This window comes from Notolepis coatsorum, assembly GCF_963971535.1.
Source record: "Notolepis coatsorum genome assembly, chromosome: 10".
Classification (NCBI taxonomy): Eukaryota; Metazoa; Chordata; class Actinopteri; order Aulopiformes; family Paralepididae; genus Notolepis; species Notolepis coatsorum.
In genome coordinates, this window is record NC_140174.1 from 16,186,046 (window position 1) to 16,199,780 (window position 13,735).

The following is a 13,735-nucleotide window of genomic DNA, read 5'->3' on the forward strand; positions in this document are numbered from 1 at the left end:
CTTTGTCTCCCCAGCCCCATGACTGACCCTGGTTCTTTGTCTCCCCAGCCCCATAACTGACCCTGTGTCTTTGTCTCCCCAGCCCCATGACTGACCCTGGTTCTTTGTCTCCCCAGCCCCATGACTAACCCTGGTTCTTTGTCTCCCCAGCCCCATGACTGACCCTGGTTCTTTGTCTCCCCAGCCCCATGACTGACCCTGGTTCTTTGTCTCCCCAGCCCCATGACTGACCCTGTGTCTTTGTCTCCCCAGCCCCATGACTGACCCTGTGTCTTTGTCTCCCCAGCCCCATGACTGTGTCTTTGTCTCCCCAGCCCCATGACTGACCCTGTGTCTTTGTCTCCCCAGCCCCATGACTGACCCTGGTTCTTTGTCTCCCCAGCCCCATGACTGACCCTGTGTCTTTGTCTCCCCAGCCCCATGACTGACCCTGGTTCTTTGTCTCTCCAGCCCCATGACTGACCCTGGTTCTTTGTCTCCCCAGCCCCATGACTGACCCTGGTTCTTTGTCTCCCCAGCCCCATGACTGACCCTGTGTCTTTGTCTCCCCAGCCCCATGACTGACCCTGGTTCTTTGTCTCCCCAGCCCCATGACTGTGTCTTTGTCTCCCCAGCCCCATGACTGACCCTGTGTCTTTGTCTCCCCAGCCCCATGACTGTGTCTTTGTCTCCCCAGCCCCATGACTGACCCTGTGTCTTTGTCTCCCCAGCCCCATGACTGACCCTGGTTCTTTGTCTCCCCAGCCCCATGACTGACCCTGGTTCTTTGTCTCCCCAGCCCCATGACTGACCCTGGTTCTTTGTCTCCCCAGCCCCATGACTGACCCTGGTTCTTTGTCTCTCCAGCCCCATGACTGACCCTGGTTCTTTGTCTCCCCAGCCCCATGACTGACCCTGTGTCTTTGTCTCCCCAGCCCCATGACTGACCCTGTGTCTTTGTCTCCCCAGCCCCATGACTGACCCTGGTTCTTTGTCTCCCCAGCCCCATGACTGACCCTGGTTCTTTGTCTCCCCAGCCCCATGACTGACCCTGGTTCTTTGTCTCCCCAGCCCCATGACTGACCCTGGTTCTTTGTCTCCCCAGCCCCATGACTGTGCGAAAGGGAAAGCGTCTGGCGGTCTCCATCCAGGAACACATGGCCATCGACGTCTGCCCCGGCCCCATCCGTCCCATCCGACAGATCTCTGCCTACTTCCCCCGCCTGTCGCCCTCGTCCTCCGTCACGGAGCCGCTGTCGCCCAACCCGCTGGGGTTCCCCGCTCCCCTCAGCCCCGGCCGTGTCAGCCCCGCGGGGGGAGGTGCTGCGGGAGGGGGGGCTGCAGGAGGCCTGGTCCCTGGGGGGGCGACGGGGGCAGGAGGAGGGGGGAGCATGGACACCTCCATCGAGATCGACAGCTGCGACAGCGACGACAACAGTGAGTTCGCGGGAGCGGCCACGGGGGTCAACGAGAGGTCAGGGGTCAACGAGAGGTCAGGGTGGACGAGAGGTCAGGGTCAACGAGAGGTCAGGGTGGACGAGACATCAGGGTCAACGAGAGGTCAGGGTGGACGAGAGGTCAGGGTCAACGAGAGGTCAGGGTCAACGAGAGGTCAGGGTGGACGAGAGGTCAGGGTGGACGAGACATCAGGGTCAACGAGAGGTCAGGGTCAACGAGAGGTCAGGGTCAACGAGAGGTCAGGGTGGACGAGGGGTCAGGGTCAACGAGAGGTCAGGGTGGATGAGAGGTCAGGGGGTCAACGAGAGGTCAGGGTGGACAAGAGGTCAGGGGGTCAACGAGAGGTCAGGGTGGACGAGACATCAGGGTCAACGAGAGGTCAGGGTGGACGAGAGGTCAGGGGGTCAACGAGAGGTCAGTGTGGACAAGAGGTCAGGGGGTCAACGATAGGTCAGGGTGGACAAGAGGTCAGGGGGTCAACGAGAGGTCAGGGTGGACAAGAGGTCAGGGGGTCAACGAGAGGTCAGGGTGGACGAGAGGTCAAGGGGTCAACGAGAGGTCAGGGTGGACAAGAGGTCAGGGGGTCAACGAGAGGTCAGGGTGGACGAGAGGTCAGGGGGTCAACGAGAGGTCAGGGTGGACAAGAGGTCAGGGGGTCAACGAGAGGTCAGGATGGACGAGAGGTCAGGGGGTCAACGAGAGGTCAGGGTGGACGAGAGGTCAGGGGGTCAACGAGAGGTCAGGGTGGACAAGAGGTCAGGGTCAACGAGAGGTCAGGGTGGACGAGAGGTCAGGGTCAACGAGAGGTCAGGGTGGACAAGAGGTCAGGGTCAACGAGAGGTCAGGGGGTCAACGAGAGGTCAGGGTGGACAAGAGGTCAGGGTCAACGAGAGGTCAAGGCAGAGTTTCCCCAAAACAATCTCTCTTGGACTGGTTTTGGGAAACTTGTTTATCGACAAGGGTCACACCTCACACCTTAACCTTAACTAGAGAGAGAGAGAGAGAGAGAGAGAGAGAGAGAGAGAGAGAGAGAGAGAGAGAGAGAGAGAGAGAGAGAGAGAGAGAGAGAGAGAGAGAGAGAGAGAGAGAGAGAGAGAGAGAGAGAGAGAGAGAGAGAGAGAGAGAGAGAGAGAGAGGAAATGGTAACAAGTGTCAAACAAGTGTCAATCAAGTGTCAAGTGTTCCTTTATTAATCCCCTTGGGGAAATTCAAGTGTCATCGCAGCATGGGTGGGCGGGGGTAGAGGTAGCATAGATAGTAGCTAGTAATAATAGAACATAAAACAAAGTGGAAAGTAAATGGTAAATGGTGCCTTTCCAATTTGTTCCTCACATTCACCCATTCACTCACACATTCACACACCGATTGCTCAAGGACACTTTGACACGCTGCCCGGGATGAGTGGGAATCGAAACGGGAAGCTCCAGATTACCAGACGACTGCTCTACCTCCCGTACCACTGTCACCCGTAATATAGTAAATATAGTATAATAAATATAGTAATAATGATAATAGTGATAACAGTAGTGGTGAACAGTAGTGAGTGGCAGGATTCTATCAGACTTTAGTAATAGTGATGATGGTATACATGGTCCAAACCCTAGTAACGCACTGTACCAGAGTCTGTGCAGTGATTGAGTCAGACAGTCCTAACAGTGTTTATTATTAAGAGCCAGACAGTCCTAACAGTGTTTATTATTAAGAGTCAGACAGTCCTAACAGTGTTTATTATTAAGAGTCAGACAGTCCTAACAGTGTTTATTATTAAGAGTCAGACAGTCCTAACAGTGTTTATCATTAAGAGTCAGACAGTCCTAACAGTGTTTATTATTAAGAGTCAGACAGTCCTACTGTAACAGTGTTTATTATTAAGAGTCAGACAGTCCTAACAGTGTTTATCATTAAGAGTCAGACAGTCCTAACAGTGTTTATCATTAAGAGTCAGACAGTCATAACAGTGTTTATTATTAAGAGTCAGATAGTCCTAACAGTGTTTATTGAGTCAGATAGTCCTAACAGTATTTATTATTAAGAGTCAGATAGTCCTAACAGTGTTTATTATTAAGAGTCAGATAGTCCTAACAGTGTTTATTATGTTTTAACAGTTCTTAAGTTCACCAGCCGTTAGTTCTCCAGCAGTTGGCAGCAGTCTGTGCCCACTGTTGTGGAGCCTGATGGCAACTGGCATGAAAGGCTGGCCGAGGCGGTTTTATAGTGTGTCGTGGGGAGATTAGTCTGTGACTTGAACGTACTCCTCATCATAGAGAGGGCGGGGGGGGGGGGGGGGGGGGTTCCAGTATAGTGTCCAGCTTTTTCCTCGTCCTCCTAACAAGACATCTGATAACGAGACAGGGTTGCACTGGCGTCTTACCATGGATTAAAGTCAACGTCAGAAAACATCTACACAGCATTAGAGGGCTGCACGAATCCTCCCACGCTTCCCAGTGGCCTGTCTACGTACACAGTTATTTCACTTCGCTGAAGTTATTCTATTTTCATAAAAATAAAAAGTGATGTTTATTTTATTTGAGATGGACGTCACAAGAGCATTGGAGCCGCAACATACAATTATGTGCAAAAACACCAGACACGCTGGATTCAGTGTTTGTAGAAAAACACTGGTTTGTATCAGCTGGTCCCACAGGAGATGTTTAAAGTGTTAAAATAGAAAAATAAAGAAAACAAAACAAAGGAACAGAAAATGGAAAAATACAGAGTATTATGTGGTAAGATAAGATAAAATAAGACGAGATGAGATGACATAAGATAAGATGAGATGAGATGAGATGAAACCCGTCCAATCCCGCCATCGACTAAAGACGCACTTCTTCAACCAGTATCTGAAATTAAAAAAAAATCTAACCCTAACTAACCTTACTATCATGCACTTTTCCTAATAAACTAACCTACACTGTAGCACTCAACACTTTGATGAACATTGTTACTCAGCTGATAGAGTTGTGCCCTTCCTGATGACTTGTCGTACAGAACTTGTAAGTCGCTTTGGATAAAAGCGTTCAGCTAAATGACTAAATGTACATGTAAATGTAATGAGATGAGATAAATTGAGATAAGATTAGATTAGATAAATTGAGATGAGATTAGATAAATTGAGATGAGATGAGATTAGATAAATTGAGATGAGATGAGATGAGATAAATTGAGATGAGATAAATTGAGATGAGATGAGATAAATTGAGATGAGATGAGATGCGATAAATTGAGATGAGATGAGATAAATTGAGATGAGATAAGTTGAGATAAATTGGGCAGTGTAATAGTAGAAAGACATAAATATAGGCAATAACATTTGATCTGAATATAAAAATATGAGAAAAATAAACAAAGGTGCAGATGAGGGTCTGTATGCCCTATCAGTTATATTATAGCCTAGGGTTACAATATATAGGCAATACAAAAATGTTATCTGAATATATACTATGAGAGTAAAGAGTAAAAGTAACCAGTATACACAAGGTGCAGTATACACAAGGTACCCTAACTGTCATGATATACGTCACACATTGTAGTCCGTGCAGGTTTTGGTGGTTAACCCTTTCACTTCCACACTACAGAAGGTTAACTGCAGTGTGGTAGTGAAAGGTTAACGATAGGTTATGAATATAACCGTAGTTCTATGAATACTAGTGACGCTCAGCGTCATCTGCACTAATCTCACTTCGTACATATGCACTGAATAAAAATCCACAATGTACCTTTACATACCAACATTCGTCTGGCCACACCCCTATCCGCTACCTTCATAAGCAGGTGTGTGGCCCCACACTCGCCTCCTTCCCAATCTTTCACCACAAGGCAAGATCAAAGGCCGTAGTGGCGTCTAGACGCTGAGCGTCACTAGTATTCATAGAACTACGGTTATATTCATAACCTATCGTTCTATATCATACTAGCTTCCGCTCAGCGTCATCTGCACAACGGGAGCTGAGCGGGAGCTTGAAGCTCGACAAATGTACCCCACTGAGGCCCCCCACAACCATCAGAACCAGGGAGGACCGAGCCCCCCGACCCTCCCTAATGGAGGATACCCTCCCTATTGGAGGACGGGAGGGAGACGGATCCGACCGTGCGAAGAGGAACTCGAGCAACTCAACGCACAGGGTGAGCAGACCGTGGCTTGACCCCACGACTACGCACACGCACAACCCGCATGCCACCAGGGAACGAACAGAAGGAACAAACCTCGTTACCGCCCCCAAAAATCACGGGGTCAAGAGCAAACTCAACCCCGTGGCAAGGCCGTAGCAGCGGAGCGCGAAGGAAGACCCAGACCCACTGAAGGGACTGGATCCCCCGGAAAAAGGGGGCCCGGAGAGGTCAACGACGCCACAGCATCAAGACCTCACCAGGCGGTCACTAGTGACACCACCCCCCACATCGCCAGCGTATTCGGACAGGGCCCACCCAAGAGCGGGCCCTTCCCCCCACTAGCACGCCGCCTGGCACACTGACCCTGGCATACTTAGGCAGTCAGCATGGCTGTAACTCGAAGCACTCAAGAGGCTACACTACAGCGGGAGCAGGCAGCGCACCGGGGAGACAACCTCCAGAAGAGGTCGATCCCTCAATCCAGGCAGCAGGCACTTGACCCGAGCCTGGAGCACTGCGGACGAGACAGGCGCCAAAGGGGTCAACTGAAAACAGCACCCCAGCGGAAAGGGTGTATGCTGGCATTGTTGCGCACCATGACAAAGCCTCCACCAAAAAAAACCCAACCCAGAGGGGTCGAGGCAGAGAAGGCTGACACGATTGGCAGACGTCATGAACGTGCAGGGGCACACTCAACCGGGTAACCCGGGAGTTGACTCCGCTCCAACACACCAGGGAATCAACCACCCTCTAGGTCAGTGTTTCTCAAAGTGGGGGGCGCGCCCCCCAGGGGGGGCGCAGAGGCATGACAGGGGAGGCCTTGAGATTTATATAAAAAAAAAATTGTTTTTGGATTCCAGAAAATTATCACTAAAGTGCTATCTGTTGCAGCTGCACTGTTCTCCATGAAAATACCATTTCTCAAAATCTGAAAATCATTATTTAATAAAACACAGAAAAGGATCACCAAGTTACTCTGGATAAAAAAAACCTTTACAGACAACATTGAGACAAAGCTTCCTGACACATCTCCATCCAAACTCTTGGAAGAACTCTTTGAAATCTCATCTGATACCACCTGGAGAGCTAGTTTCAGAGTGTGGTGCTGAGTACCAAGTATCTCATGATGCAGCAGTTAAGGTGTTGATACCATTCAGCACCACATACAGTATCTGTGTGAAGCTGGCTTTTCATCCATGACAGCTCTGAAAACAAAATATAGGGCCAATTTGAAAGGTCACGATATTGGTGTTATTTCAATAAATTTAAACATGGCCCATTTCATGACTATTTTGTTGGGGCTGGGGGGGGGCCCCAAAATATTTTGGTCCGCCAAAGGGGGGCCTGACAGAAAAAGTTTGAGAAGCACTGCTCTAGGTACACAGGGATGCCAGAGGAGGTCCATAAGACCACCCCAACAGCCCCCTCTTCGCCATGCGTAAGAGAGGGGCGAAAAGAATGGAGAACCAGCCCCTTTATGATAGCACAGGGTACAACATGTACCCAACAAAGGGTCTCCATAACGCCCAACCCTGTGACACCCGGGCCGACCCGACATTTTTCCCCCTGAAAAAAGCACAAGTCCCTCAGGGTACCAGAACAGAAGATTAACTGACCTGGACCAGCGTGACCAGAACCAGTCCCGTGCCCTAATCACGCCGACATCCCCACTCTAAGACAGGGGGTAGGTACGCGTGTCGATCTAAAACATTAAAGAGGGCGCCACCCAGACGGTCCCATTTGTACCGCGCTCAGTGGCCCACCCCAAGGGCGTGAGACCCCTCTACCTATGTTTTGATCTATTCCGTTAACATCCCCCAGATATGAACGAGAATTCGTCGAGACCTAGTAACAGGCGCTCGGAAGAGAAAACCTCCATCCCAGTTGCCCTATAAAAACGCCGTTTTAATAACGAGCAACCAAGGCGTACCAGCCTCATGCGTGATTCTTATCAGAAACACCCCGAGCCAGCACTATGTACGCGTCGAGACCCAAACACATCAATGGATAATCTAACAAGACACCAGACATTGTTCCTCCAAGTCGCCTGGGAGAACGACAAGGAGCCGTCGTGCTTCATTTTTACATCCCGCCACCCTCACCACAGGAAGGAGACGGGAATCCTCAGAGAGACTTCCCACGTGTGCCATGAATTGAAAAGTCACGGTAACATTGAGCCATGTGACCAACAGACTCAAGTTACACATATATCGAGCGTAGCAGAACACCAAGTTCCTACGCTCTGCCCCGACAACTTGACAATAACAGAACCATACATGGGTCTGAAAAAACTCACGGAAGCCGTCGTCCAATAGAAACGTGCCCAGTGACGTATTCTATGACGGGGGGAATCCCATGACTCAACTGCCCGTGATAGGTGCAGAGTCAGGGAAACCCCCCCCCCGTGCCAAGCTGCTGGCCGGACCGAATGAAAAAGAGGGGCAAAAAAAAACCGACCAATCAGAAGAGGGAAGGAGGGGTTTATCCGGTACCCCCTCGCAAGCCCAACCCTCGAATACGACAACAACAAATAGCCATATGATACCTTAAGTAGCCAGTATGCTAATGAACAGCGCAAAGCTAACTCAATGCACGCTAGCCACAGACAAGTCTGTGAACAGGGTTTATAACAAGGCCAAAGTTTTGTGTGAACCCGACACCCGTGCAAGACACAGAAGATTTGATAGAGAGAGAGCGGCCTGAAAGACCGCGGCACCTTTACACACACGAGCATTACTGCAGACCAACACAACAGTGTTGCGGCTCAATATCACTGTTTAAGCAACAGAGCACACAACTAACCTCTACCTTTATGTGAAGAACCTAATTTTCAGGTCGAGGCAGAAAAAACCTTTTTCAACCGAGTGTAAGCTGCAGGCCTTGCTTAAGCTCTATAACATGAAATGTAGCGACCAACAAGACTATAAGTCTAGCCCTTCTATCAAACCCACACTAGCGAAGGTTCACACATCGTATCCCCATCATATGTAGTGAATAAACACACAGTTTGTAACAAAATACAGTCCCTCCTAGGAGGGACCTTTTATTTTAGACAAAAATCATATGTTGGGCCGGGACAGGAGCCAACGAGCCTTCCGTCTGACTCCACCGGCGACATCGGGCGGGGGGAAATGAGGCTGGAGCACGGAACGCTCCTCCTGCATTTCCCTGCAGGTTGAGGTCATCAGCTGCAACGCCGACCCGAAGAGCCCAACATCGGAGAGGGGTGCCATCAGAAGTGGAGTCCTCTTCCTCTCTGGCACACGCGCCTGCTCCAGCCAAAGGTGGCGCTGGGCTAGAGTGGCCAGGGCGCGTACTTTCCCAGCGGCGACAGCCTGCAGCTGGATCAGATGCAGGATGGCTCCTGCCGCCTGGGCGAGCTGATCACGTTGCACTTCGGTCAGCTCCGTACCGCCCGTCATTATCCCGGACATGAATCTCGCCAGCTGCGCGATGTTAGACGTGGCAGCCAGAGATTGAGTCGCGGAGATGAATGACTGGTCACTCCAGTAAGCCAACCGCCTCGCCGATTTCCCGTGGGGAACCGGCTTCCGTAAAGGCTCCCACACCACCTCGGGACAAAGGAGAGCTGCCATCGGCCTATCAAGCCGAGGCACCCCTCCTTCATACCTTCTACCAAACCCACCACCCTTGTGACTCGCACGTAGGCGGGGGTGAGGCCTGTGATGTGGGAGACCACCTGTCCCTGACGGACGTAGGCCTCCATCGAGGGGAAAAATGGGCAGACAACGCCCGTCTCTCTCACAGGACGACGTTGCCATAGATGACCTATGAGATCATCAGGGACAGGAACAGGCAGTGGCTGCGGCAGCGGCACGCCGTTTGCGACTGCCGCCGCCGCCATTGAGCTCGGGGAACAAAGCACGCAGTTCCCCCTGCACACTTTCCCCCACCGAGCTTGCGTCCCTCACATGTGGCAGACTACTGGACATCGCAGAGCCACATTCCGATATGGCTGATAGCAGGGCATCCCGCCGCTGAGTCGGAGGTTCTAACCCAACATCAGCGTACGAGGGACCCCAAGGAGACCTATCACCCCCCGCCAGTGTAACCTGGACGGGAGGCGGACATGTCTCCACTGGGGCGTCAAACAAGAACCCGTCTGCCTCTACCATGTAGTCCTCTGTTTCCATCGGCCACGGAGAAGCAGACGCATCCTCATCCGGCTCCAGCAACTCCCCAAAACCAGGCCGTTCGCGTCTACAAGCCACCATCTTACGACGGGAGCAAGCAGACGCAAAAAGTTTGCGTCTCAGATCCTCTGCCACCAGAGGAGCCGGCCGCCCAACAGCGGACGACTCTCCGGCGGCAAAGGAACCAGAGCAGGAACCAGGCCATCTCACAGGAGACGGCGCTGGTGCACCAGCTCCTTGGAGAGGCAAACTACCCACCGGACGCCCTACCGGCCGCGGATGCCGTCCACGACAGTGGCGTCAACCCCGCTCCAAGACGTACGGTGAAAGTGAAGAAGGAGGCGAGTGTGGGGCCACACACCTGCTTATGAAGGTAGCGGATAGGGGTGTGGCCAGACGAATGTTGGTATGTAAAGGTACATTGTGAGTTTTTATTCAGTGCATATGCACAAAGTGAGATTAGTGCAGATGACGCTGAGCGGAAGCTAGTATGATATAGAACCTTTTGTAGGGTGAGTGCTCTCACCACTAGACTAAGACACCTACCCACCGTGATACAAACCAATTATGGTTAGTTTTAACATTTTTAGGTTATGGTTAAGATAGAAAGTTATTGTTAGGGTTAAGGTTAGAGTTAGTTTAACTTCTTAAGCCCTAGCCATATTTTCAGAAAATTCGCCTAAAAGTACATACCCAAGTAAATGGAAGATTGCTCCACTTCTACAAGGTCCATTTGCATGTTATTGCATGAAATATAAAATGTCTTTACATCTTTGACGGTGAATAACACCATGCTAACATTTACCAAAAGTGGAAAATTGCCACTGAGCTCATTCAGCACCTTCTTGGTCAAGTGTACTAAAAATCTAAGCAAATTAATAAAGGGCAGGTGATTTACAGGGGTTTTTGTAGATACAGTACTGAATGTTGCCACCCAGACACACGCAATTTGAAATGTGAATATAGAATATCAGGCCTATAAATGACCTTATTATGGCCAAGTCATACATCTATGGATCGGCCCAAATCTCCCCTTTCCAATGGCAGAGTTAAATCTGGATTTAGTACCACCAGGCGCCTGTTACAGGGCAGCAAAGACTGTGAATGAAATCTACTGTAAGATGGATAATGTCCATAGCTCCGCCATTTTTCACCGGATTGCAACACAGTTTTTCCCTAGACGTTCACAGAAAGGACTTCTGTTGTCGGCGGCTGGTGTGAGCTGGGTAGTGTAGTTTTACGAAATAGAGACGTCCATCGAAAGCCCTGGGTCTCCTCTCTCTTAGGACTACAACGATTTCATGACGGCTTCCTTTATTTGCGTCTAAATCGTCCGTTTTCCTGTGCAATGCGCATCGATTTTTATAAGCTCATATTTTCCTACGTAGTACTGAGAATATAGACTTTGACTGTTGTTTTGATAGAGTTAGGGTCTTTACGCTTGGCTACATTTGAACATTTGGCTACAGACTGTATTGATCTATTTGTGATGTGAAATAAATCTAAGCCCGGTGCCGATCAGGCTTAAGAGGTTCAGGTAACAGTGCGGCCTCCCATGCGAGTGTCCTGGGTTTGTTCCCCATCAGGGGAAACTCAAATGTTTTTTGAAAACGTTACACGTTATAATGTACCTTTTTCCTGTGGTACTTTATTTATATATTTCAAGCGAGATCAGGCTGTAATGACAGATACGTTCTAATGAGCCTCGGGTCGAGATCTGATTGAACCTTTTTGGAAAACAAGACAGTGCAATGCACTCAACTCGCGATTAAACCTAGAAGAGCGGGCGCTTGGATCATCAGTGTGATGAATCATAAAAAGTGACGAAGGCATCAAGGCTGAGGACGAGTCACTCATCCTCTGTTGCTGGAAGACACTCTGAGGACGAGTCGCTCTTCCTCTCCCTCTGGAAGGCGTCAAGGCTGAGGAAGGGCGTCTTGCCCGACACGTACGTGTGTGGCAGTATAGTAAAAAGTCCAATTAGACCGCCGTCCTAGTCTCTAATTTATGATTCTTTTTTCTTTAACCTTTTTGCAAATATTATTCAAGTCAAGAGTTTTATTTGTCAGGGCATACAAGTATACAATGAAATGCGGGTGGTCTTGCCCGCAACGATGTGCAATACAGTAGTACAACATATAATAGAATCCAATAGACAACATTGTGCAATAAACAGGTAACATAGTGGGACATCACGGTATTTGTACATAGTTATTTACAGAGCATGAAGGACATGCTAGGTCCCTTGGTAGTGCAATACACTGTTACTATTCTATTTTTAAAGTGACCTTTCCTTTGTGGCCATAAGTGTGGGCGTGTGCAGCATGAGTGAGTGCTTTCTCATGTTAAAGTGGCTGCTAGTGTGCGAGCGTGCACAGCGTGTGTGTCGTGTGTGTGCTAATGTGTGCTTGTGTGTGTAGGGTTCAGTGTTCTGTGACCCTCAGTGTTCATTGTTCAAGGCTCTGATGGCCTGGGGGAAGAAGCTGAGCCGAAGCCTCTCTGTCCTAGTAGCTGGTGTTCGCAGGCGTCTGCCTGACCGCAGCAGCATGAACAGGATGTTATTGGGGTGGTGAGGGTCTTTCATTATTCTGCAGGCTCTGGATTTGCACCTCTTGTTGTATAGAACCTGCAGGGGAGGTAGTGCAATACCCGTGGTACGCTCGGCAGAATATTCACTTGTTTATCAAGTGCCTGCCATTGTTAACCTCATTGATGACCTCGTACTTTATTTTTCTTTATTTCTTTAACCGCGAGGACTCAAGGCACTGCGATGCAGAAGGCAAGGCGTCAGTAAGCTGGTCCGCGGTCTTGCTGCCGCAATCCGCATGCTGTACCAGATAAATGACTGTATCGTTAGCCTTGTGCATTTACAGTGTGCAACTTCATTCCAACGTATGAATATGAATATGAATAGCAGCGCTGCTCTCGACTTGGTTCATAATCCCTTGTCAATCAGCGCAGGATTATCCACAGGCCTGCTGGCAGCTGGGTGTTGCTGCAGGATAAGTGCGTTGGTGTAAACAGGATATCGAAGAGGTGAAATGGTTACGATTTTGACAACAAAATTATATTTATTTAAATTGTATTCTTTATATAACCAGGCAGGTCAATTAAGAACAAATTATTCTTTACCATGACAGCCTGGCGGGAGGACAAAGAAGCCTCTTGAAGGGTAACAGGGAAAGGGGACAGAAAAAAAGAATCCTATAAAATAGAAAAGAGACAGACGATACATACATCACAGAGGTAAGGGACATAATTAAAACACACATCAAACAAACAACCAAATAAAATGACAAGGTATGTAATACAGTACATGAAGCAGATCAGACAGATGACAGTTAACAGGCTGGGTGACAGTTGCAGGTGTCTGGGTGTAGAGGTCAACCACCGTGGAGACCCAGGTTCAAATTCCCAGCTGCGCTACTTAGTCAGCCGTTCCAACCAACACAATTGGCAGCGTTGGCAGGTGGGATGACAGCGGTCGGGGCGCCTGTTCGAAGAAGCGGCTGGCAACTCCACATGTATCAGAGGAGACATGTGGTAGTCTTTTGAGTTGTTTTTTTAATGAGTCCAGAGTTGGGGCGTTGCAGAGTTCTGCAGGGAGGGAGTTCCAGAGGGTGGGAGCTGCCACACTGAAAGCTCTGTCCCCGAAGGTCCGCAGTCTGGTTCGGGGGATGGAGAGCTGACCAGTGTCTGTGGATCGCAGGGACCGTGACTGAGTGTAGGGGTGGAGGATGTGGTAGACATGTGAATGTACATGTAGGAGGTGGTAGACATGTGGATGTAGACATGTGGTAGTCTACACCCTCCCCAGAGCAACAGAGGAGACATGTGGTAGTCTACACCCTCCCCAGACTGACAGAGGAGACATGTGGTAGTCTACACCCTCCCCAGACTGACAGAGGAGACATGTGGTAGTCTACACCCTCCCCAGACCTACAGAAGAGACATGTGGTAGTCTACACCCTCCCCAGAGCGACAGAGGAGACATGTGAGTCTACACCCTTCCCAGAGCAACAGAGGAGACATGT

General features: G+C 49.8%; 1 protein-coding gene across 1 annotated transcript in view; it reads left to right on the forward strand.

Annotated features, from left to right (window-relative positions):
• Positions 1-1,088: 1,088 nt before the first annotated feature.
• Positions 1,089-13,735, forward strand: part of LOC311235469 (double C2-like domain-containing protein alpha) — a gene marked incomplete at both ends in the record, with an annotated part of 99,389 nt that continues 86,742 nt past the window's right edge. Inside the window, one exon of the mRNA XM_084322932.1 lies at positions 1,089-1,416. Coding sequence (XP_084179058.1) covers positions 1,089-1,416 — 328 coding nt within the window. The remainder of the gene's footprint in view (positions 1,417-13,735) is intronic.